Raw genomic sequence first — 27,369 nt, forward strand, 5'->3', positions numbered from 1 at the left:
CTATACATCTTTATTTTTCCACTCTAACCAGTTATATCACCTATCCCACACAATTTATTTTAAATTCTTAATTTTTTTGAAGATGCATCTTCATTTTCTTACAACCAGGACTGAAGGCACACACTCAGCCTTGTCATTTTGCAAGTGTGTAACTTCTTTAAAGCAATTAATAGATGATTTATGAAAGTGATTTAATGAGGGAAGTATTAAACTTTTGGAAGGCTCCGTTTGTGGCTTTAGCAAGTGTGGCAAATTATCTTATTTCCTATTCCCCCATCTTCTGGGGCTGGCTGGCTTGCAGTATTCTCAACCATACATACAGTACAGGTTCCTAATCATAGGAACCATGGTTGGGGCGATAGTTAGAATGCAGTATTGCAAACTAACTCTGCCCACAACCTGAAGTTTGATCTCGACAGGCTCAAGGTTGACTTAGCCTTCTGAGGTCAGTAAAATGAAGACCCAGGTTGTTGGGGGCAATATATGAGTCGGGGTGGCGCAGCAGGTAGAGTGCTGTACTGCAGGTCACTGAAGCTGACTGTAGATCTGAAGGTCAGCGGTTCAAATCTCATCACCGGCTCAAGGTTGACTCAGCCTTCCATCCTTCCGAGGTGGGTAAAATGAGGACCCGGATTGTGGGGGCAATAGGCTGGCTCTGTTAAAAAGTGCTATTGCTAACATGTTGTAAGCCGCCCTGAGTCTAAAGAGAAGGGGGGCATAAAAATTGAATGAATGAATGAATGAATGAATGAATGAATGAATGAATGAATGAATGAATGAATGAATAAATAAATAAATAAATAAATAAATAAATAAATAAATAAATAAATAAATAAATAAATAAATAAATAAATAAATAAATAAATAAATAAATAAATATATTGACATTGTAAACCACCCATAAATGGCTGTAAAGCACTATGGGATGGTATATACATCTAAATGCTATTGCTATTCTGAGCACAGCTGGGCTAATCTTGCATCCCCTTTAGTCCAAAGAGGATCAAATGATCTGATCTACTCATCAGTTCCCTGTCTTTAGCCACTGACATCAGCCCTGTTTTTCACAAAGCTGTCTTCACCATTCTTCCTTAGAAGTCCTTTCTGCTTCGAGCCACTTTTATTATTTGATTGATAGCTCTTCTGATGGTGTGTGGCAATTGGCTTTTATGAAATATCTGAAGGGCAGGCCATATATCTAAATAAGAGTAAATTTTGCAGCAGTGAATGTATCACTTTGCAATGAGGTAGCAAGCACACTAAACAAACAAAGAAACCAACAAATAAATACATAAATAATGTACATAATACATTATATGTTTTCGTTTGTTTATTGATGCCCATCCTCTTGACCAATTCCAATTATTCTATTTCAGTGGGGGGTTCACTGATTTTGGTACCAATTTCATTTCAGAACATGGGGAACATCTGGGATGAATGTTGTTGCAAGGGTTAACTTAATAAGCATAATGCCACTCCTCACACACAGCTATTGGTAATAAGTGGTTCCAAGACTGATGAAGAAAACACTATCTAAAACAGATGTGACAGACTTCAATTCCCAAAATTCCCCAGCCAACTGGCTGGAGAATTCTGGAAATTGAAGTTCACTAGGCTTAAACTTGCCAAGAATGGAGACCCCTGGTTAGAATAGAATAGAAAAGAATAGAATAGAATAGAATAGAATAGAATAATGTTTGGTTACAGGTGTTGTGCAGTTGGCTTCTAAACCTAAAGGCAGGACTAAAACTCAGATTTCCTGCTTAGTCTAGCACCATAACCACAAATATCAAACTAGTTCTCCCATCCTAATGTACACTGAAATAACAATAGATATTATTATTTATAGTTGTAGATGGGAAATATTACCCTTTCTTAGAATTCTTATAACCGCTTCCTGTTCATTTCATTAAATCTTGTAAAAAGATTCTGTGAGTATTATACTTGAAAAAAACCCCACTTTCAACTTTAAGCAGATGTCAAATATACTGATAGGGGGAGGTGAATCTTCTTCTTCTTCTTCTTCTTCTTCTTCTTCTTCTTCTTCTTCTTCTTCTTCTTCATCTTCTCCTTCTCCTTTTCCTCCTCCTCCTTCTCTTCCTCCTCCTCCTCCTCTTCCTCTTCCTCTTCTCCTTCTTCTTCCTCCTCCTCCTCCTCCTCTTTCTTCTTTTTTTTGCCACATCAGGACAAAAACATACTTTGCTTTTATGCCTTGCCAGTTTCCTGCATGAAGTACAGCCAAGTGACATTGTAAAGTCTTTGGAGTTTGCATGTGTCACTGAATTTTAAAGTGGTAATGTTCCATTTTCCAACATTGAGAGAGAAGAAAGGATATTCAAGGCAGTGAGTTTCCAATAAGACAGTGAAATAACCCAGCTGCAGGATCTAAGTTCAAGTTCAGATGAATAGAACCGTATGAAAAACAAAATCATATGCATGGAGTGATCGTTTTGTAGGCAAAGTTCAAGAGATCCAGATGTTAAAAGCAAGACCAATGTTCCTTAGCAAAAGGCAGTAAGACAGGGGAGCATGAACTTTGTCTTCAAGTCAGCCTAATGAGTCTAATGTGCTTTCATTTTTTCAGGCAGCGCCCCCAGTAAATTTGGAGTCAATAAATTTTGAAATGTCCCATATTTTACTTCAGAGTTCAGTTGCCTAATGTAATGATGTGTGGAAATGACTTTTGAGAGAACAGGCAAAAAGATGCTGCCTAGGCAATTGGTTAGATGAGAGAAAGCGTAGCCCACAGCTGCATAATGGGCAGAGGGAGAGATGCAGAAGATGCCCTCCCTAACTAATAAGTCTATATAGGAGAGGCCAAAATAATTGTATATTCAGACTTGCAAAGTTCGGTTCAGTGATGGGCTGCTGTCCCCATGGGGGTAAGGGAGACAGTGGGGGTAGTATGTTAGAAACATAGAAGTCTGACGGCAGAAAAAGACCTCCTGGTCCATCTAGTCTGCCCTTATACCATTTTCTGTATTTATGGATATGTGTTTATCCCAGGCATGTTTAAATTCAGTTACTGTGGATTTATCTACCACGTCTGCTGGAAGTTTGTTCCAAGGATCTACTACTCTTTCAGTAAAATAATATTTTCTCACGTTGCTTTTGATCTTTCCCCCAACTAACTTCAGATTGTGTCCCCTTGTTCTTGTGTTCACTTTCCTATTAAAAACACTTCCCTCCTGGACCTTATTTAACCCTTTAATATATTTAAATGTTTCAATCATGTCCCCCCTTTTCCTTCTGTCCTCCAGACTATACAGAGAGGGGCGGCATACAAATCCAATAAATGGATGAATGAATGAATGAATGAATGAATGAATGAATGAATGAATGAATAAATAAATAAATAAATAAATAAATAAATAAATAAATAAATAAATAAATAAATAAATAAATAAATAAATAAATAAATAAATATTGCTTCATAGTGCTTTACAGCATTCTCTAACTGGAGAGAACAAGAACTAGATTTCATCGAGATTATCTATAACATTGTCTATAATAACAGAAGCTTGCAAACCTGGTTGTGTTTTTCCATCCCACTATTTCATATCCCAGGGAATCAGGGAAGAGTTAGTACTGTAGTTTTCCCTTCTCTCTGAGCTCAGAACATGCTTCTGCACATTTTGCCTTCATTTTTGACCTGGTTTCTGAATAAATTCTCTAAGGTCATTTTCCCAGATAAAGATTATGCCATTCTAAATTTGGGTTATTCCCAGTCTGAAGTCAGTTGGACGCCATAAATGGTCTTCTGTGGATCCATCCCTGCTTTAGAATGACGTATAAATAAATCCCTGGTCTCTGCTTGTGGTTATTCCTGTTTATTCCAAAGGAGCAAGAATGATGGAGTGGACATAACTGTATCTGCATTTGGGTCTAAGAACTTCTTTTGTGATTGCAATCTAACAAGCTCGCCGAGGCTCATAGTTCAGAAAAATAAATAAAATGTCAATTGGCTGGATAGCTTTATTTTGTTTCTTGCCATTTAGGTGCAAAAGAAGCATGCTTGAAGAATAGCACTTAATGGGAATTCCAGTGCGAATTGTCCTGATCTGTGCTTCATGGATTAATATGCAGAAAGAAAGTTAGTTCTCCATTGGGCTTTTCACGCGTGGATATTTTGATGCCACTCTTGGTTGAAACAGAGCAGCGAAATGGATTTTAAAATTGTGTCTCTTAAAAGGAAAATGCTTTTTAAATGCTTTCTAGAATTCTATCACAGTGAGGTTTTTTTCCCCCTGATGGAGATTAATATGGATATAGAATAGACTGCAGAGAATTCAGTCCAGGGGTAAATAACAGGATTTTTGCTATAGCCATTTTAAAACGAAGACATTCATGGCCGCAGATGAACTGGGACAAATTCATGGCAGGCAGGATTTCAGAACTACTGGATGTCTGTTTATTGCCTTATGAATTACAGTCAGTCTTCGATTTATGACCACAATTAGCTCAAAATTGCTGCTGTTATAAGCAAGACATTTGTTAAGGGAGTTTACTGTTAAGGAGTAAGGAGTAGTGTTAAGACTAAGAATTCTGGAAGTTGAAGTCTACTCACCTTGGCTTTATCTGCATGATAAATGAATTGATCGAGAGATGGGCTGAGGCTTTTCTGTAGAACAGTCATGGCGAACCTATGGCATGGTTTCCACAGGTGGCACGCAGAGCCATATCTGATGGTACACGAGCCGTTGCCTAGCTCAGCTCCAACATACATGTTTGTGCCAGCCAGCTGATTTTTGGCTCACGTAAAGGCTCTGTGAGGGCATTTTTTGGCTTACAGAGAGCCTCTGGGGAGATGGGTGAGGACGTTTTTACCCTCCCTCGGCTCCAGGGAATACTTTGGAGCTTGGAGGTGGTAGATTAAACAGGAGCCTACTGGGCCTACCAGAAGTTGGGAAACAGGCTATTTTCGGCCTCCAGAGGACCTCTGAGGGATGGGGGAAGTTGTTTTCGCCCTCCACAGGCATTGAATTATGTGTTTGGGCACTCGTGCATGTGCGATAACATTTGCCCATGCTCTTTCGGCACCCAAGGAAAAAAACATTCGCCGTAGAACATTAAATTTTGCAATAGATATCCTCTTAATTTCCCCTCTGCATCCTTGAGAGATGGACTGGGCTGCAAATGATTGGCCAAAAGTCATCCAATCAGTGCCCAGCCGGCTGTTAGTTAGTTAGTTAGTTAGTTAGTTAGTTAGTTATCTATCTATCTATCTATCTATCTATCTATCTATCTATCTATCTATCTATCTATCTATCTACCTACCTACCTACCTACCTACCTACCTACTTACTTATTAGATTTGTATGCCGCCCCTCTCCGTAGACTCGGGGTGGCTCGCAACAAAAATAAAACAATTCAAGACAAATCTAATAATTTAAAAACATTAAAAAAAAAACCCCGTTATTAAAACAGATATGCACACAAACATATCATACATGAATTGTATAGGCCCGGGGGAGATGTCACAATTCCCCCATGCCTGACGGCAGAGGTGGGTTTTCAGGAGTTTACGAAAGGCAAGGAGGGTGGGGCAGTTCTAATCTCAGGGGGGAGCTGGTTCCAGAGGGCCGGGGCCACCACAGAGAAGGCTCTTCCCCTGGAACCCACCAAATGACATTGTTTAGTCGACAGGACCCGGAGAAGGCCAACTCTGTGGGACCTAATTGGTCGCTGGGATTCGTGCGGCAGAAGGCGGTCCCGGAGATATTCTGGTTCGATGCCATGAAGGGCTTTATAGGTCATAACCTATATTCCTAAAGTGGGCCTAGAACTCAAAGCTTCCTAGTATCTAGCCTGGTGCCTTAACCATTAGACCAAAGTGGCTCTTTTTTTCCTCTAAAATATCTTTCTGAAGATACATTCGCCCGAATGCTAGTATGGCTTCATTACTGGTATGTGTAAGAATATAATTATAGTGATAATTCTACCTTCCCATAGAGGTTCAATGGTTAGAATGCAGTACTGCAGGCTACTTCTGCTGCCTGCAGGCTGCCTGCAATTTGGCAGTTCGAATCTCACCAAGGTCAAGGTTGATTCAGCTTTCCATCCTTCCGAGGTGGGTAAAAATGAGGACCCAGATTTTGGGGATGATATGCTGACTAGTGATGGGCGAACCGAACCCTCACAATTTGGGTCCGTACCAAATTTTGCAGTGTTCGGTATGCCAAATACGAACCCAAAATTTTTTCAAACTTCGGGCAAAGTTTGGGGTCGTGTTCGGCGTTCGGAGCTTTGACATCACCGGCAGGTTGCTAAGGACACCAAGGTGATCACTTCCTGGATTCCATGGAATCCAGGAAGTGATCACCTTGGCATCCTTAGCAACCTCCGGTGACATCAAAGCCACGCCCCCGGAATATCTTCATGGGAGGGATTCCCCGTTTGGGTTCGAGTTTGGGTTCGGTTCGGGTTCAGCCGAATTTTGCGTAAAGTTCGGCTGAACTTGCTGAACCCAAACACCGTTGGGATCGCCCATCACTAATGATGACTCTGTAAACCACTTAGAGAGGGCTGAAAAGCATTGTAAAATGGTATAGAAGTGGAACTGTTATTGCTATTCCTTTCTGTTCTTGATTATCCCGAATACAGAATTGATATTTTTTCTTCAGCAGCTGTATATTGACCGCATCACTGTCCAATGCAAGTCTGGTTCAGAAACAAGGATGCATTAGATGGGAGGATATTGAGATGAATTTCTCTCTCCACTGTTAAGCACACTGGCTTAGAAAACCTGTAGTAAAAACCTAACAATAGCAAGCCAGTTCAATAATACATTTTTGGCAGTCGCTTAATATTTCCAAATTTAAATATGTATATTTCACGTCTGGGATTCTTTCTTTCTATTAATACCATTGTTATTTACACATTGTCTAGCACAGTGATTTTCAACCTTTTTTGAGCCGCGGCACATTTTTTACATTTACGAAATCCTGGGGCACACCACCGACCAAAATGACACTCTTTAAGAAGATGACCCATCAGGAGGCCATATACAATATAGATAACATTGTGATGCGTTATGATGCATTGTATATCACCCTCTTATAAAAAGAAAAAGGTGAAATATCTATATACACCATCAGGATAGACATAACCAACTGAGGTTGAGACTTCATCTAGTGGTGGCAACATTTACCTCCAGTCCTGACCAGAATTAGAAATCGGGACCATGGGGAGAGTAGCAGCTTCATCTACTCGCCACGGCCAGACAATGACAAATGGCAGCCCAAGCAGGGACCTTCCTGGGTGTGGATGAGAGGCGGACTGCTATTGGTTCATCGCTATTGGTCGGGTTGAATCCTAGAAGGTGATTGGGCAGTGAGCATTCCCTGTGCCTTCACTCTTCCCGTCGCTGATAGCTGGAGGGATTGTGAGGGGAATGTTTATGTTTGGATGGAGGCGGCTGGCGGTGGGCCGCATAAATGACCTCCACAGGCCGTATCTGGCATGCGGGCCGTAGTTTGGGGACCCATGTTTAATTTCTCCATGGCACACCTGACCATGTCTCATGGCACACTGGTTGAAAAACACTGGTCTAGCAGATAGTTGTGCCTGGATTTGATGCTTTGATGATTGCATTCTTCCTAAGGGTTTGAAACCCGTAAAAATACCATTGTTATATGTTACAGATTGAATTATTATTATTATTATTATTATTATTATTATTATTATTATTATTAATTAGATTTGTATGCCGCCCCTCTCCGTAGACTCGGGGTGGCTTACAGCAATGATAAAACCAATATATAATGACAAATCTAATAGTTAAAATCTAAAATACCGTAACAATAATACATTTAAAAAGTCTAAAAAAACAAGAAACCCCAATATATAAAAACATACATACAGTAATATCATACACAAAAAACTACATAGGCAGGGGGAGATGTTTCAGTTCCCCCACGCTTGATGGTAGAGGTGGGTTTTAAGGTGCTTAAGAAAGGCAAGGAGGGTGGGGGCAAGGGCAATTCTGATCTCTGGAGGTAGCTGATTCCAGAGGGTCGGAGCCGCCACAGAGAAGGCTCTTCCCCTGGGTCCCACCAAACGACATTGTTTAGTTGACGGGACCCGGAGGAGACCAACTCTGTGGGACCTGACCGGTCGCTGGGATTCATGCGGCAGAAGGCGGTCTCGTAGATACCCTGATCTGGTGCCATGAATGGCTTTATAGGTGATGACCAACACTTTGTGACCGGAAACTGATCGGCAACCAATGCAGACTGCGGAGTGTTGGAGTAACATGGGCATATTTGGGAAAGCCCATGATTGCTCTCGCAGCTGCATTCTGCATGATCTGAAGTTTCCGAACACTCTTCAAAGGTAGCCCCATGTAGAGAGTGTTACAGTAGTCGAACCTCGAGGTGATGAGGGCATGAGTGACTGTAAGCAGTGACTCCCAGTCGAAATAGGGCCGCAACTGGTGCACCAGACGAACCTGGGCAAACGCCCCCCTGAATTGGGATACAGGTAGCCCTCGACCTACAACCGAGTATACTTACCGTGGGTCATACTTCTTTTTATTTATTTATTTTATTTATTTATTGTATTTATATACCGCTCACTCCAAGAGGACACCGAGCAGCTAACAAATGGAATAAATACAACAACAATCAAAATAGTTAAAATCTAATAATAAAAATCAATAATAACAATAATATAAAAAAACATACATACTTACAATGAGCCTAATTCCAGACCTGCCAGAAAAGCCAGGTCTTAATTGCTTTTGGGAAGACCGGTAGGGTGGAGATAATGCGGATCTCTGGAGGCAGTTGGTTCCAAAGGGTCAGAGCCACCACAGAGAAGGCTCTTCCACAAGGTCCTGCCAGCTGACATTGTTTGGCGGACAGGACCTGGAGAAGACCATCTCTGTGGGCCCTTACTGGCTGCAGCAAGGTATGAAGGAAGAGGTGGTCGCGTAAATAGTCTGCCCCTGAGCCCTTTTTAAAGGTAATAACCAACACCTTTGTTTTTGAAATTTTTGCTAAGTTTTCAGCTAACCTTTCTTCCTCTCTCTGTCTCTCTCTAGGTGTAAAGAGCTTAAATATGCAAAGGATCTCCCACAGATTTCTATTATTTTTATCTTTGTCAATGAGGCGCTTTCAGTCATCCTGCGTTCCGTTCACAGTGCTGTAAATCACACTCCAGCTCACCTCTTGAAAGAGATCATCCTGGTCGATGACAACAGCGATGAAGGTATGGAGCCCCAATATTTAGGGCAGGGGAAGACCAAACAGGCAGGAGACTTGCGAAGTATTCAATATTCATTTGTTTGAACAATATCTCTAGCTTTCTGGAATGCTATAATCCAACTTCCTGTACTAAACTTCCAACTTCCTGTAGTAGCTGCTCAGAGTCCATTTGGAGTGAGTGGCTTATTATTATTATTATTATTATTATTATTATTATTATTATTATTATTATTATTATTATTATTAATTGGATTTGTATGCTGCCCCTCTCAGCAGACTCGGGGCGGCTAACAACAGTAATAAAACAGTGTATAACAATAATCCAATAATAAAAACAGTTAAAACCCCATTATATAAAAACCAATCATACATAAAGACATACCATGCATAAAATTTTAAAGGCCTAGGGGGAAAGTGTATCTCAGTTCCCCCATGCCTGGCTGCAGAGGTGGGTTTTAAGCAGCTTACAAAAGGCAAGGACGGTGGGGGCAATTCTAATCTCTGGGGGGAGTTGGTTCCAGAGGGCTGGGGCCGCCACAGAGAAGGCTCTTCCCCTGGGTCCCGCCAAGCAACATTGTTTGGTTGACGGGACCCGGAGAAGACCCACTCTGTGGGACCTAACTGGTCGCTGGGATTCGTGCAACAGAAGGCGGTCCCTGAGGTAATCTGGTATAAATGCAATAAACAAACAAACAAACAAACAAACACAGTCAACTAATACCAAAAGCATGCTGGGATTGCATTAATTTTATTTGCTCATGGAATGACAGGCAACTTTATTTATTTATTTATTTATTTATTTATTTATTTATTTATTTATTTATTTATTTATTTATTTATTTATTTATTTATTTATTTATTTATTTATTTATTTATTTATTTATTTATTTATTTATTTATTTATTTATTTATTTATTTATTTATTTATTTATTTATTTATTTATTTATTTATTTATTTATTTATTTATTTATTTATTTGGTTGGTTGGTTGGTTGGTTGGTTGGTTGGTTGGTTGGTTGGTTGGTTGGTTGGTTGGTTGGTTGGTTGGTTGGTTGGTTGGTTGGTTGGTTGGTTGGTTGGTTAGTTAGTTAGTTAGTTAGTTAGTTAGTTAGTTAGTTAGTCCAATACATAATACACATTGAAGAGAATAGATATGTAGTAATATAACTAAAGTAACAAATAGAAGAAAAGATATAAAAGTATAGGTGAACAAATTTGAAAGGAAGAAAAGATAAATGAGCTAAGGAGAGACAATTGGACAGGGGACGGAAGGCACACTGGTGCACTTATGCACGCCCCTTACTGACCTATAAGGAACCTGGAGAGGTCAATCATGGATAGTCTAAGGGAAAAATGTTGGGGGTTAGGGGTTGACTTGTGAGCACTTATCTCTGCAGGAAATGTGTTGCATGATGTGAGCAAACCCACCACAGAGAAAGTAATAACAACAGATAACAAAATAACAGAGTTGGAAGAGATCTCAGAGGTCGAATAAAGTCGAATAAACAAACAAATAAATAATATATTAAAAAACCCACCCCCGCTTAAGCAGGAGGCTCCATACCAGGGGTGTGAAACTCAAGGCCTGGGAGCTGGAGCTGGCCCATGGAGCTGGCCCACAAGGGTGTTTAGATATGGCCCATGGAGCTGTCCTGAAAATAGCAAAGGACCAGCATCTGCAAACAAAAACAGAGCTTGGGAGGGCCACATGGGGGAAGGGGCTTCCAGGCTCTGTTTTTGCTGACAGAGGGCTGCAGGAGGCTGTCACAGCTGAAAACAAGAGCCTCAATGAGTGATGTCGAGCTGGCCATGCATCCTGGCCATGCCCACCCTGGCCACGTCTATCCTGGCCATGCTGCCCCCACCCCCAGGCTCCCTAAAGTCAAACACTACTGGTTGGTGCACACGCTCGCATCACTCCTGCACATGTGCAAAACTTCCTGACTGGGTGGGTGGAGCCTCCTGCCACCAGCACTATCGGTTTGCAGAACTGGTTTGAAGACATGAAATGTTTAGGTAGGCAGGGTGCCCTATATGCCCACTGACAGACTCCCCTCCTAACTTTTTAATATTCTTTTAATCAATTATTTAAAAAAAAAAAAAAAAGACATGTAAAATTAAATAGAAGCTGAAATCTTGTCAAGCCTTCATAGCATCCTGTACAGTGACGGGCTCCTAGGGTTACAGTCAGGTGCAGAGGACCTGTAGAAATTTTTTGATTTTTTTTTCTTTTTTTCTCTTCTGGGCTCTGGGTATGTTTTTCCTATCGCAGTAAATGAGGTTGAATGCGTATAATTTTAGAAGAGCTGTGTGTGCGTGTGTGTACATACACTTTATATAGTAGATAATGTATATTTTTGTGTGCCTGTGTGTAATATGTATATACACATGTGGCATATATACATAGAATTAAATAATAGAAACATAGAAACAGAAGATTGACGGCAGAAAAAGACCTCATGGTCCATCTAGACTGCCCTTATATTGTTGCCTCTATTTTATTTTAAGATGAATATATGTTTATCCCAGGCATGTTTAAATTCAGTTACTCTGGATTTACCAATCATGTCTGCTGGAAGTTTGTTCCAAGGATCTACTACTCTTTCAGTAAAATAATATTTTTTCACGTTGCTTCTGATCGTTCCCCTAACTAACCTCAGATTATGCCCCCTTGTTTTTGGGTTCACTTTCCTATTAAAAATACTTATTATTATTTATTTTATTTATTTATTATTTAGATTTGTATGCCGCCCGTCTCCGAGGACTCTGGGCGGCTCACAGCAGAGAAAAAACAAATCATAAATAATCTGAGTAAATTTAAAACATTTAAGATTTAAAAGAAAACCCCATATAGTACAGACACAGTCACAAGCATACCATACACAATTTAAACATGCCCAGGGGGAGATGTCTTAATTCCCCCATGCCTGACGGCAAAGGTGGGTTTTAAGGAGTTTACGGAAGGCAGGAAGAGTAGGGGCAGTTCTAATCTCCGGGGGGAGTTGGTTCCAGAGAGCCGGTGCCACCACAGAGAAGGCTTTTCCCCTGGGGCCCGCCAACCGACACTGTTTAGTTGACGGGACCCGGAGAAGGCCCACTCTGTGGGACCTAATCGGTCGCTGGGATTCGTGCGGCAGGAGGCGGTCTCGGAGATATTCTGGTCCGATGCCATGAAGGGCTTTAAAGGTCATAACCAACACTTTGAATTGTGACCGGAAATTGATCGGCAGCCAATGCAGACTGCGGAGTGATGGTGAAACATGGGCATACCTAGGTAAGCCCATGACAGCTCTCGCAGCTGCATTCTGCACGATCTGAAGTTTCCGAACACTTTTCAGAGGTAGCCCCATGTAGAGAGCATTACAGTAGTCGAACCTCAAGGTGATGAGGGCATGAGTGACTGTGAGCAATGAGTCCCGGTCCAGATAGGGCCGCAACTGGTGCACCAGGCGAACCTGGGCAAACGTCCCCCTCGCCACAGCTGAGAGGTGGTTTTCTAATGTGAGCTGTGGATCGAGGAGGACGCCCAAGTTGCGGACCCTCTCTGAGGGGGGCAATGATTTCCCCCCCCCCCCGGGTGATGGACAGACAGATGAGATTGTCCTTGGGAGGCAGAACCCACAGCCACTCCGTCTTATCCGGGTTGAGCTTGAGTCTGTAGACACCCATCCAGGCCCCAACAGCCTCCAGGCACCGGCACATCACTTCCACCGCTTCGTTGACTGGGCATGGGGTGGAGATGTAAAGCTGGGTATCATCGGCATATTGATGATACCTCAGCCCATGTCCTTGGATGATCTCACCCAGTGGTTTCATGTAGATGTTGAATAGCAGGGGGGAGAGGACCGACCCCTGAGGTACCCCACAAGGGAGCGACCTCGGAGCCGACCTCTGACCCCCCACTAACACCAACTGCGACCGGCCAGAGAGGTAGGAGGAGAACCACTGAAGAACAGTGCCTCCCACTCCCAACCCCTCCAGCCGGTGCAGAAGGATACCATGGTCGATGGTATCAAAAGCCGCTGAGAGGTCAAGAAGCACCAGGACAGAGGATAAACCCCTGTCCCGGGCCCGCCAGAGATCATCCATCAACGCGACCAAAGCGGTTTCCGTGCTGTAACCAGGCCTGAAGCCCGACTGCTGGGGACCTAGATAATCGGCTTCTTCCAAGGACCGCTGGAGCTGGAGTGCCACCACCTTCTCGACAACCTTCCCCATAAAGGGAAGGTTGGAGACTGGACGATAGTTATTGAGTACGGCTGAGTCCAGGGAGGGCTTCTTGAGGAGGGGGCGCACAAGCGCTTCTTTATAGAGAGTTGGAAACACTCCCCTCCCCAAGGAAGCTTTGGTATTCTCCTGGGCCCAGCTCCGTGTCACCTCCCTGCTGGCCGAAACCAACCAGGAGGAACATGGATCCAGTAAACAGGTGGCGGAACTCACAGCTCCAATGGCCTTGTCCACTTCATCAGGTGTCACCAGATCAAACTCTTCCCAGACAGGTGGACAAGTACGTGCCCCACTCACCTCAACTGACTCGTTGTCAATCAACTCTGTATTACAATTGGAGTCAAGATCAGCCCGGATCTGAGCGACTTTATCAGCGAAAAATGTGTTAAAATCCTCGGCACTGCTCTGCAAGGGCTCCCCAGCTCCCCCCTGGTTAAGAAGGGAGCGGGTCACCCTAAACAGAGCGGCCGGGCGGGATTCCGCTGATGCAATCAAGGCTGCATGGTACGCGCATCTTGCCGCCTTGAGCGCCACTTTGTAAGTCTTAATAAAAGCTCTTACAAGTGTTCGATCGGATTCGGACCTACTCTTCCTCTATCGCTTCTCTAGACGTCTCTTTTGGCGTTTCAACTCCCGGAGCTCCTCGTTGAACCATGGAGCTCTACGGGGTCTAGCGCCGCGGAGAGGTCGCAAAGGCGCAATCCGATCAAGAGCCCCTGCCGCAGCCCTGTTCCAGGCCTCAGCAAGAGACTCCGCCAAACTGTGGACGAGTGCCTCTGGAATAACCCCAAGCGCCATCTGAAAGCCCTCTGGGTCCATCAGGCGTCTGGGGCGGAACATCTTCATTGGTTCCGCCTCCCTGCGGGGAAGGATTGGAGCCAGGAAGTCAAGCTGTAGTAGAAAATGGTCTGACCATGACAAAGGCAGCGCTTCTAAGCCCCTTAGTCTCGGACCATTACTCAATTGCTCGGAAAGGAATACCATGTCAGGTGCGTGCCCTCCCTCATGAGTCGGACCCTGTACTACTTGAGTCAGGTCCATGGCTGTCATGGTGGCCATGAACTCCTGTGCCAGCCCAGAGGTTTCGCCGAGTGACAGCAGGTTGAAGTCCCCCAGGACAATGAGTCTGGGGAACTCCACCGCCAACCCGGCTACCTCCTCGAGTAGCACAGGCAGGGCTTTTGACACGCAGCTGGGAGGCAGGTACGTGAGAAATAAGCCCACCTGAACCCCTAAGTCCAACTTCAGCAAGAGAGACTTGCAACCCGCAATTTCCGGAGCAATGAGTCTACGCAGGCAAAGGCTCTCCCTGGCTATAATAGCCACTCCTCCCCCCCTTCCCTGGGGTCGAGGTTGATGCCATATCTGAAACCCGGCTGGGCAAATTTCAGAGAGAGGAACACCTCCCTCTGGGCCCAGCCAGGTTTCAGTAATACAAGCCAGGTCGGCCTCCTCATCCAGGATCAGATCCCGGATGAGGAGAGCTTTATTTACCACCGACCTGGCATTGAGTAGCAGCAACCTGAGCCCAGGGCCAGAGTTACACTTCCCTCCTGAACCTTATTTAACCCTTTAACATATTTAAATGTATCGATCATGTCCCCTTTTCCCTTCTCTCCTCCAGACTATACAGATTGAGTTCATGAAGTCTTTCCTGATATATTTTATGCTTAAGACCTTCCACCATTTTTGTAGCCCATCTTTGGATCCCTTCATTTTTATCAAATCTGCAGTATATCTGGTCTTCATGAAGTCACCCTGCTGGGATAGTAGAAAGTAAATGGGAAATGGTGTGAAGGGGGGAAATATATATTTTTCACTCAAGTAAAACTTGCAAAATGTTTCTGCTACTCAGTTGGTGAAAAATATCCTTCTATCCAAATGTTTGTCTCCTGATCAATGGGGATATAGAGTTCCATATGGCAGCCATTTTCTAAGTGGACTCCTTTCCAATGGCAGCCATTTTGTGAATCTGCCCACCCCAGCTTTTCCAAAATGTCAAATGTGTTTGCCTTGTTTTGGGCTGTTAACAGAACATCTGATCCAAATCTGATCCACTGCTGGTTGTAGATCCCATCTGATGAATGGAAGAGAAAAGGCTTCATCATTTAAGCAAGTGCCCCCCTCTCTTTTTTAATGGCTGGAATTGCGCCTAAACTCTGAAGAAGACTGCTATATATTTCTCATTTTATTCCTTTTAAAATGTGTTCAGGTTTCACAAAATAGTCAATTAAACTCATTTGAAACACGCAAGTAAGATTTCTTTTATGGACGACGGCTCTCATAAAATGACTATAATAAGATTCTTTTCCTCTCGTTCTTCTTCAGTTTACTGAAACTTAATTGAATTTTTATGAAATGGCACAATGGAGGTGTGCTTGTACGTTTTCTGAAAAGATGAATCCCACATCAGTTTTCCCCACCCCAATTTGGACAGAATAAAACAGAAAAGGGGAATTTGTTGTTGTTTGTTTGCTAAAAGTCATGTCAACGCTTTGTGACTCATGGACCACAACAAACCAGGACCCATTGTCCTCCACAGTCTCCTGGAGTTTGCCCAAACTTAGGTTGATTGCCGTCCCACTCTTTTTTAACATCATCATCATCATCAAGAACATAAGAACATAAGAACATAAGAACATAAGAACATAAGAACATAAGAACATAAGAACATAAGAACATAAGAACATAAGAACATAAGAACATAAGAACATAAGAACATAAGAACATAAGAACATAAGAACATAAGAACATAAGAACATAAGAACATAAGAACATAAGAACATAAGAACATAAGAAGAGCCATGCTGAATCAGGCCAAAGCCCATGGAGTCACACAGTGGCCCACCAATTGTCCATGGGGATCTTGAGCAGAAAGAGAAGGCAAAGCCTTCCCTTTCCCTTGACCCCCAACAAATAGTACCCAAGGAAATCCTGCCTGCCTCAACCAACCTAGAGGTGGCACTTGGACATCCGTTTCAATCACTGATACACTTGGCATCCATGAATCTGTCTAATCCTGCTTTGAAGCTATCCAGGCTGACATCAGTCACGACCTTTTCTGGAAGTGAATTCCATAAACCAACAACCCTCTGGGTGAAGAAATATTTCCCTTTATTTGTCCTCACTTTTTTACCTATGAGCTTTAGGGAGCACTCCCTAAAGCTCATAGGTAAGAAAGTGAGGACAAAAAGAGGGAAATTCACTTCCAACAAAAACAACAACAGAGTAGGAAGGTCTTCTAATCCAACTCCCTTCTTAGGCAGGAAAACCTACCCCACTTCAGACAAATGGTTATCCAACATCCTGAAAACTTGCAGTGTTGGAGCATTCACAACTTCATCGTCGAAATGTCCTCGTTGAAACATCACCAAGATTCTATCAATCTTACAAGGGAAAAGACCTGAATATGTCAAGACCTACGTGTGTGTGAGAGAGAGTGTGTGTGTGTGTGTGTGTGCGTGTAATATATTTTTGCTGATAATGAAAAGGAAGGGAGACTAGTATAAATCTATTTCGAGCTTATTATGCTCTCATCAGCTAGACATACCCTTATCGAGGTTTGTACCTGCAGAGCCTGCCTTGTAAAGCAGTAGTTTTAATCTCTAGAGCACAGGCTCTCCTCCTCTCAGGGAAGAGGTATACAGTATGTTTTGTTTTTTGTTTGTGTGTACTGTCGGTCTTACACACACACACACACAAACACACACAGACACACAGACACACGACAATGTCAAACTATTTCAATGTTATTGCCATGACAACTACATTGACATGTCCATGTACTGTAACTCCGAGGAATTGACATTGACTATTTATTTGTTTGTTTGTTTGTTTGTTTGTTTGTTCGTTCATTCGTTCGTTCGTTCGTTCGTTCGTTCGTTCATTCATTCATTCATTCATTCATTTATTGTTAGAGTTGAAAGGGACCATGTAGGTCATCAAGTCCAACCACCTGCCTGAGCAGGAATCCTAAAGCACCCCAGCCAAGTGGCAGTCCAATCTCATCTTGAAACTGTCCAAAGTTGGCAGGTTGTTCCAATGGTTGATCGCTCTGACCGTCAGGAAGTTTTTCCTGAGTTCTAGGTTAAATCTCTCCTTGGTCAGCTTCCAGCCGTTGTTCCCTCTGGTGCTCTGGAAAATAGAATGACCCCCTCCTCTCTGTGGCAACCCCAGCTATCATGTCCCCTCTTGCCCTCCTTTTCTCTAGGCTATCCATGCCCAGTTCCTGCAATCTCTCTTCGTAAGTATTGGTTTCGAGTCCCCTAATAATTTTGGTTGCTCTTTTCTGCACCTTCTCCAGAGTTTCAATGTATCTTTTGAAGTGTGGTGACCAGAACTGGATGCAATACTCCAGATGTGGTCTGGCCAGGGCATAGTAGAGTGGTATTAATATTTCTTTTGAGGTTGTCTTTTTAATGTCTACTAATCTACAGGGTTAAGCAAACTATGATACATAGTGCAGTGTTGTTAAAGTTGTTAAGTTGTTAAACTGAAAGAATTTTCCTCATTCTCAGAAGAGATGTTTTCTATCCCATCCTATGCAATCCTTTCAACTTGGAGGATTCTTTGACCTTGAGCCTAGCATTCGAAGAAAGGTGAAAAAGGAGAACATAAATATGGACTGAAATTAACTTGACGGTGGAATCTGAGTCATTAAAAAAAAGTCCCTTTTAATGGTCTTTCTTCAGTAATCTCATTTCTACTTTTTATTTCCGGTTTCAGAACAGTCTTTATAGCAGCTGGCTATGTGCCATGATGTGAATCGAAATGTCACTAATTCTGTGGTGGTTTCTCCCATATTTTTCATCTGAACATTTGAGGATCTTCTTTTCTCCTTTGGGCAAGGATCAGAGAGGGCTAGGAAATCATATTGCCTGCATATTTAATGCCAAACCAAGAGATTTATTTCCTTTGTTCTTTCCCTTTCTCCTTCCCCTTTTCCTCCTATTTCACTTTCCACTTCTCCTTCTCCACTTGTTCATCCTTCTTCCTTCTAACAGATTCATGTCTATGGGGATTCTCAGTCATTCAGATCATGGATGTCCCATAGGTGCCTTCTCAAAAAGCCAACACAATCCTAAGCTGCATCAACAGGGGAATACACTCCAGGACCAGGGAAGTCTTAATACCACTCTACTACGCCCTGGTCTGACCACACCTGGAGTACTGTATACAGTTCTGGTCACCACAGTTCAAAAGAGACATTGAAACTCTGGAGAAGGTGCAAAAAAGAGCAACCAAGATGATTAAGGGATTGGAAACCAAGACGTACAAAGAGAGACTGAGGGAACTGGGCATGGATAGCCTAGAGAAAAAGAGGGCCAGAGCGGACATGATAGCAGTCTACAAGTATACGAGGGGATGTCACAGAGAGGAGGGGATCACTTTATTCTTCAGGGCACCAGAGGGCCGGACGAGGAACAACGGCTGGAAGCTGACCAAGGAGAGATTCAACATGGAGATAAGGAGGAACTTCCTGACGGTCAGAGCGATCAACCAATGGAACAACATACCAGCGGACGTTGTGAACTCCAACTCTCTGGACATTTTTAAGAGAAGATTGAACTGCCACTTGACTGGTGTACTATAGGGTTCCTGCTTAGGCAGGGGGTTGAACTCGGTGGCCTTCATGATAGCTTTCCACTCTAACAATAAATAAATAAAAAAGGCAGCTGGACTTTCTTTGTTTTTCCTTGAGGATGTTTCACTTCTCACCCAAAAGCTTCATGTCACAATTGAAGAAGCTTCTTGGATGAGAAGCAAAACATCTTCAAAGAAAATCAAAGAAAGTCTGGTTGCCTTTCGAAAAACCACCTTTGCAACTAGTAGCTTCAGGAAGACAAAAAAATTGGATAAAAGTAGGCAACAAGTAGAGAAAGTCGAAGGAATGAAAAGAATAGAATGCCTGGAACAACAGCTTCCATTGATTTATATGCACTCTCAAATTATAAACATCTTTTCAAGTTATTGAATGAAAACCACGTTTTGATCCATGTGGCAACTTGATTGCAATTGCTGTGATGCCAATTCAGGTATATGAGCTGCAGTGGCACAGTGGTTAGAGTGCAGTACTACAGTGCTGATCACTGGCTGCTGGTAGTTTGGCAAATCAAATCTCACCAGGCTCAAGATTGACTCAGCCTTCCAGCCTTCCAAGATGGGTAAGTGAGGATCCAGATTATTGAGGGCAATATGCTGCCTCTGTAAACCACTTAGAGAGGGCTGTAAAGCACTATAAAGTGGTGTCCAAGTGCTATTGCTATTGATTTTTAAAAATTTGTTATTGTCCTGGTTGTCACAGCTTGTGACTTGCCAAAAATGGCCATTCAGAAGAGTTTTTTTCAGACCCAACAAGGAAATTGTGGTTGATGAAGCACCTCTCCTTTCTTCACCACCCCTCCAAGGCGGCTTTGACCCCTTTGGGTCTCCCAACAGCAGTTGCCAGTTGGATTTCACGAAGCTAGATGGAGCGCCACTATTTCCCAGCCGTTCTTGCTGTGAAATCAACCAGAAATCGCTATTGTTATTGGTCATGAACAGCTCATCAAATCCTTGACATTGGAACACAATGACACTTTTACTAGGTTCAAGAAATGTCATTCCATATTAGTGTGCAGTATGGTGGAATATTTTGTAGCTATTATATATTAATATAATATATTAATATTAATATTAATTTTAACTAATCCGACATACTGTATGGATAGGTTAAATCCTTTTCACTTTAGTGTCAAATGGGGTTACCTGTTTATTTAGCTTTTTGACCAACCACTGTGTTAGTTTTTTCCACCCGAGTGTTGTAAGTTGCTATCTGTATTCTACCTCGTTGCCTTCACGTGTTTCTGAATTGATGTCCAAATCCTGTAAGAAGATGACATTTCAATTTATTTCAGAAATTTCAGTACAGCTAGTGTGCTCTCATCGAATTAGTGCTCCCAACTATGGTATGTCCAAGATCAGCAAAGCATGTCACTGGGCAACTAACCAGAACTAGAAATCATAAATAGACCTTGGTGCCATTAAATTGGATTTGATGTGATGTCTAAATCATTAGACAGTAGCTCCTGGCCACTGCTTGCAGCATCCTGAGATTTTTGGATTGTTGGGGTGGTGGTGGGGCAGATGGGTAGATAAAAAAAGAGAAGAAATTCATTGCTTGTTCTTTTTAATGTTTTGGTACTTTTTGGAGTACTGTGTTCAGTTCTGGAGACCTCATCTACAAAAAGATATTGATAAAATTGAACAGGTCCAAAGACGGGCTACAAAAATGGTGGAAGGTCTTAAGCATAAAACTTATCAGGAAAGACTTAATGAACTCAATCTTTATAGTCTGGAGGAGAGAAGGGAAAGGGGGGACATGATCAAAACATTTATTATTATTATTATTATTATTATTATTATTATTATTATTATTATTACTATTATTATTATTTAGATTAGTATGCTGCCCCTCTCCGCAGACTCGGGGCGGCTCACAACAGTGATAAAACAATATACAATAACAAATCTAATATTAAAAGTCTAAAATAACAATTTAACATTAAAAGCCTAAAAATCCCATTATCTAAAAAGCATACACACAAACATACCATACATAAAACTACATAGGCAAGGGGAGATGTCTCAATTCCCCCATGCCTGGTGGCAGAGGTGGGTTTTAAGAAGTTTACGAAAGGCAAGGAGGGTTAAATAAGGTTCAGGAGAGAAGTGTTTTTAATAGGAAAGTGAACATAAGAACAAGGGGGCACAATCTGAGGTTAGTTGGGGGAAAGATCAAAAGCAACGTGAGAAAATATGATTTTACTGAAAGAGTAGTAGATGCTTGGAACAAACTTCCAGCAGATGCGGTTGGTAAATCCACAGTCACTGAATTTAAACATGCCTGGGATAAACATATATCCATCCTAAGATAAAATACAAGAAATAGTATAAGGGCAGACTAGATGGACCATGAGGTCTTTTTCTGCTGTCAATCTTCTATGTTTCTATAGTTTAACTTTTTTGAATAAAATAGAAATAGTTTTAAAATGGGTGAATGTCAGCCTTGTAAAAATATGTATCAAAGCATCTAAATTTGTTGTGAGATCCTTAGTGCTCTCCGAGTGCTCTCTGAGCTTTGTGGTTTTCTTGCAGACATTTCATTACAAACTAGGTAGCATCATCAATGCACTGATAATGTTACCTGGTGTGGTAATAAAACATAAAGCTAAGCCAAATCCATCTCATCTAACAAGTCATGGGAAATGTGGAGTTAACCAAACTTTTTCTTTCCTAAGATCTATACCTCACTTTAGAGAGTCTCAGTGGACTGGGGAAGGTGGTGGCAGCGGGATAGGAGTGAGGAGAGGGGATAAATGTGAGCATCTATCCTAAGCTGCGTCAACAGGGGGATACACTCCAAGACCAGGGAAGTACTAATGCCACTCTACGATGCCCTGGTCAGACCACATCTGGAGTACTGCATCCAGTTCTGGTCACCACACTTCAAAAGAGACATTGAAACTCTGGAGAAGGTGCAGAAAAGAGCAACCAAAATGATTAGGGAACTTGAAACCAAGACTTACGAAGAGAGATTGTGGGAACTGGGCATGGATAGCCTTGAGAAAAGGAGGGGCAGAGGGGACATGATAGCTGTATACAGGTATATGAGGGGTTGCCAAAGAGAGGAGGGTGCCATTCTATTCTCCAGAGCACCAGAGGGCCAGACAAGGAACAATGGCTGGAAGCTGACCAAGGAGAGATTCAACCTAGAAGTAAGGAAGAACTTCCTGACGGTCAGAGCGATCAACCAGTGGAACAACCTGCCTGCGGAGGTTGTGAACTCCCCAACTCTGGACACTTTCAAGAGGAGATTGGACTTCCATTTGGCTGGGGTGCTTTAGGATTCCTGCTCAGGCAGGGGGTTGGACTTGATGACCTGCATGGTCCCTTTCAACTCTAACAATAAATAAATATAAATAAATAAATCTACATAGATTCTATGTTTCTATGTTTCTATAAATAAATCTACATGTGTGTGAACCATTGTCACAAATGCATGCACCTTCAGACATGTGAGCAAGCATACACACGCACACACCACTTCCGCAGCCCGATTCCGAAGGGGCTATGATCCAGTATTGGATCACAGAATGGGTATTGGAGCTGTCATGGGCCTCCCAAGATATGCCCATGTCTCTCCAGCACTCCAAGAGCTGCATTGGCTGCCAATTGGTCTCCGAACACAATTTAAAGTTTTGTTTATGACCTATAAAGCCCTACATGGCATCAGACTTACGTGAACATCTTCTGTCTCATGTATCCCAGTGGCTGGTCAGGTCCCATAGAGTTGGACCTGTAATCAACTCTCCCCAGAGATCCACATTGCCCCCACCCTCCTGGCCTTCTGCAAGGTACTGACAATCTACCTTTGCCGACAGGTTTGAGACCATTGAGTTTTAACATCTAACCTGGCTGACGACTGAATTTAAAATGTATGATGGGATGAAATGTGGATGGCTGGTTTTAAGAATTGGGGTTTTAGACCAGTGTTTCCCAGCCTTGGCAAATTGAAGATATTTGGACTTCAATTCCCAGAATTCCCCAGCAAGCGAATGCTGGCTGGGGAATTCTGGGAGTTGAAGTTCGGATATCTTCAAGTTGCCAAGTCTGGGAAACATTGTTTTAGACTATATTTTTAAGTTAGATTTCTTACATGTTTTTTTGTATTTTCTTCTGTTGTGAGCTGCCCTGAGTCTGCGGAGAAGGGCGACATAGAAATCAAGTGAATGAGTGAATGAATGAGTAAATGAGTGAATGAATGAATGAATAAATGAGTGAACAAATAAATAAATAAAAGCAGAAAGAAAGAAAGAAAGAAAGAAAGAAAGCATAAATGACTAAATAAATGACTAAGTGACTAAATAAATGGCTAAATGACTAAATAAATGAGTAAATGAATGAATGAGTGAGTGAGTGAGTGAGTGAGTGAGTGAGTGAGTGAGTGAGTGAGTGAGTAAGTAAGTTCTATTGCTATCATAGTGGATTTGGAGCACCTCAAAAAACAGAAGATGGAGAAGTTCTTTGGCTACATATTTTCATCTAGGCACTCAAGCTTTGTGCATTTGTTCATTGTTTTCCCTTCTCCTTCTAGAAGAATTGAAGGCACCCCTGGAAGAATATGTCAACAAGAGATATCCAGGCCTGGTGAAGGTAGTCCGAAATCAGAAAAGAGAAGGTTTGATCCGAGCTCGCATTGAAGGCTGGAAAGTGGCCTCTGGGCAGATCACGGGCTTCTTTGATGCTCATGTGGAATTCACCGCAGGCTGGTAGGTGACCATGTAAGATGTGCTGTTTTAATTCTTCACCCTTATCTCATTTCTACTCATCTTGCCTTCAGCTGGGCTGTTTTTGGTTCAACAGAAGTACCTCATCTTTTCCCCACAATTAATTATTTTTTTATATAATCAAAAGGGACAAAAAAGGGGAAAAAATTGCAGACCACCTTTGAAATGTGACCAGATAATGTTCTGCCGGACTCTCTGGCAGGATGCCTCCCAAAAATTCAAAGGTACAAATTTCAGACACACACACGTTTGAAAATTCAAAACAATGTTCTTTATCACAAAATTCAAAATAAACTAAGCACTCTTTTTGTATTGCAAAGAGCACTCGTCCCAAAACAACCTGTAGTTTGTACAAGTCCCTTATCAGTTCGTAAGTACTGAGCTTGCAGCTGTGAAGAAAGTCACAGCCCTTCTTCTTCCACAAAGTGAAACACACTTTGCTTTCAAAGTGGTGAAAAGTCAACAAACAAAGGCCGGAGTCAGCAAGACATTCATGAAACACAATGATCAGATAATTCTGCACAACGGCCAAACCCACACGCTGCTATTTATAGCAGCAGCACTAATTACATCAGCCCCACCCAACCACAGGTGGCCTCATTTACTTTTGTAATAATCCTTTAGTTGTTGCTTCCTATGCATCACTCTATGCATGCGTGGATGTGTCATTAATTCTTGTTCAGAATCCAGAGATGATACAGATGATTGATCTCCTCCTGGGCTGTCTGCCAAACTCTCCTCCTCCCTGTCACTCAGGCCTCCTTGGTCAGAGGAGACTTCGTCGGCAGATTCCACTGGGAGCAAAACAGGCCTGCAGCATGTGGATGTCTCCCCCACATCCACCTGCACATTCCTTGGGGCAGGAGCTGGGCCAGAGCTAACCACAACAGATAATATCTTGACAAAAGGTTACTTGCTGTACAGCCCGTTTACTTGTTTTTATGTTTTGGCTTCTCTGCTCATAAGACTTGCCAATGAGCAATATTTCACAAAAGAGAAAAGAAAGCAAAAGCAAAAAAAAAAAACCCCAATGTTTACAATTTGGTAAGACCACACTTGGAATACTGCATCCAGTTTAGACTGCCACAATATACTGTATATAAAAAAAAGATGTTGAGACTATAGAAAGAGTGCAGAGAAGAGCAACAAAGATGGTTAGGGGATTGGACATAGAATGAACTGGATATGTCTAGTTTAATGAAAGGAATTAGAGCAATGTTCCAATATGTTAGGGATTGCCAAAAAAAAAAGCTATTCCTCAAAGCACCCGAGGGCAGGATAAGAAGAAATGGACAGAAATTAATCAAGGAGGGAACCAACCCAGAACTAAACAGAAATTTCTTGACAGTTAGAGCAATTGATCAATGGAACAATTTGCCTCCAGATGTTGTGAATGCTCCAATCCTGGATATTTTTAAGAAGAGATTGGACAACCATTTGACTGAAATGGTATAGGGAGTTTTGAACTAGGAGGTCTGTAGGGTTCCTTCCAACTCTGTTGTTTTGTTTTGTTCAGTTCATGCCTTTGAAGGGTGATATAGAAAACAAGCAATGGCAAACCACTTCTGAAATCTTGCTATGGAAACTGGTATAGGGTTCCTTGTCTGAGCTGGAGGTTGGACCAGAAGACCTCCAAGGTCCCTTCCAACTCTGTTATTTTATTATTCTGTTATTTTCAGTGGGAGATATTAGCTACCTTGGCACACTTGAAAGAAAGTTCTTTGAGAGCAACATTTTATATCTTCATGTTTAAAGACTGTCCATCTTCCTCAAATAACTTTGCATCTAGCAAATTCAAAGCTGCACCCAGTCAGTTAATAAAAAAACATCCCATCAAAAGAAGCAGTAGTGGCAATGGAGTTACACCTCCATACCCCTGTAGGAACAAATATGGAAAACCTTTGTATACAGAGCAATTGCAGAAGAATAGAATAGAATAGAATAGAATAGAATAAAATAGAATAGAATAGAATAGGGGAGGGAAGGGAAGGGAAGGGGAGAAGAGAAGAGAAGAGAAGAGAAGATATTGAAGGGGCCTTGGAGGTCTTCTAGACCAACTCTCTGCTTAAGCAGGAAACAGTTGTCCAATCTCTTCTGAAAAAGACCTCCAGCACTGGAGCACCCAAAACTTCTAGAGGCAAATCATTCCACTGGTTGATTATTCTGATTGTCAGGAAATTTTTCCTGCATCTCTCCTTGATTAGTTTCCACCCATTGCTTCTTGTCCTGCCTTCAGGTGCTTTGGAGAATAGGTTGACCCACTCTTCTTTGTGGGATATTATAAGACTGCTATCATGACATCCCTGGTCCTTCCTTTCATTAAACTAGACGCACCCAATAATAATATTGGCAGACTCTGAGAATAACTTGACTCTGAAAGAAAGAAAAAATTACACTTTTGAAGCTAGACATAGCTTCTTCTGTATTTTGAGAATTTCAAATGCAACATCTTTCAAAAGTTGGCCTACGATGAATCAAATGAGAGGCTTTAAGAATGGCACAAAAGTGACATTGACAAAGCTGTTCAAGGATTCTGAATAGAAAGCCTTCATCTCCCCCCTTAAGCTTTCATCTAAAGCCCATCATAGGTTTCCTGGCTATTTAGATTATTTCACTATGACAAGTCATAAAACGTGTAAATGCAAGAGCTGAGAATCCCAGCATTTTCAGAGAAGCTGTTAGAGGAAGAGTGTGCAGCTGACTGAAATAGGAGACAGAAAGGAAGCGGCAATTGAAATGGAAGCAAGTCACTGTGCCTGACCTAAAAAAAAGTTGCATATTGATCAAGACAAAGTTGGACTCCCCTCCCCTCTTTCTTTTTATACAGCAATTTTATAATGAAGCATATGGGGCTGGGAAAGAAATGCAGCTTCCAAGAATAGATATTCTGGAAACGTTGTGTTGTTTCTCTTCACTGGACTGAAGGCTGAAACATAGGAAGAATGGTTGCAAGAATTGGGTACGTGTAGTTTAATGAAAAGAAGGATTAGGTGATAACATGATAGCAGTGTTTCAATATCTAAGGGGCTGTCATAAAGAAGAGGGGGAGAACCTATTCTCCAAAGAACCAGAAGGCAGGACAAAATTGTCTCTCCTATATCTTTTGTCTCACTATATTGTCTCTCCTATATCTCCTATATCTTTTCTTCTATTCTTTCATTGATATATTTTATTCCTCCGAATCTTCGGAGAGGGGCAGCATACAAGTCTAATAAATTATTATTATAATTATTATTCTCTTCTCTTCTTTCTTTGATATATTTTACTACTATATCCTCTATAACCTTCATTATGTATTGAACTAACTAACTAACTAACTAACTAACTAACTAACTAACTAACCAACCAACCAACCAACCAACCAACCAACCATCCATCCAACCAACCAACCAACCAACCAACCAACCAACCAACCAACCAACCAACCAACCAACCAACCAACTATCTACCCAACTAACTAACTAACTAACTAATTAACTAACTAAAAAATGGATGGAAATTTACCAAGGAGAGAAATTTCCTGACAGTGAGAACTCTCCCCCCTTCTCCCTACCTACCTACCCATCCATCCATCCATCCATTATCCATCTATCTCCATCCATCCATCT

General features: G+C 42.0%; 1 protein-coding gene across 1 annotated transcript in view; it reads left to right on the forward strand.

Moving 5' to 3' along the window:
- Positions 1 to 27,369, forward strand: part of GALNT17 (polypeptide N-acetylgalactosaminyltransferase 17) — a 425,502-nt gene that overhangs the window by 185,054 nt on the left and 213,079 nt on the right. The window contains exons 3-4 of the mRNA XM_070730672.1: positions 9,044 to 9,210; positions 23,569 to 23,743. Of these exons, the coding sequence (XP_070586773.1) occupies positions 9,044 to 9,210; positions 23,569 to 23,743 (342 nt within the window). The remainder of the gene's footprint in view (positions 1 to 9,043; positions 9,211 to 23,568; positions 23,744 to 27,369) is intronic.

Source organism: Erythrolamprus reginae, chromosome 1 (assembly GCF_031021105.1).
Source record: "Erythrolamprus reginae isolate rEryReg1 chromosome 1, rEryReg1.hap1, whole genome shotgun sequence".
In the NCBI taxonomy this organism is placed as follows: Eukaryota; Metazoa; Chordata; class Lepidosauria; order Squamata; family Dipsadidae; genus Erythrolamprus; species Erythrolamprus reginae.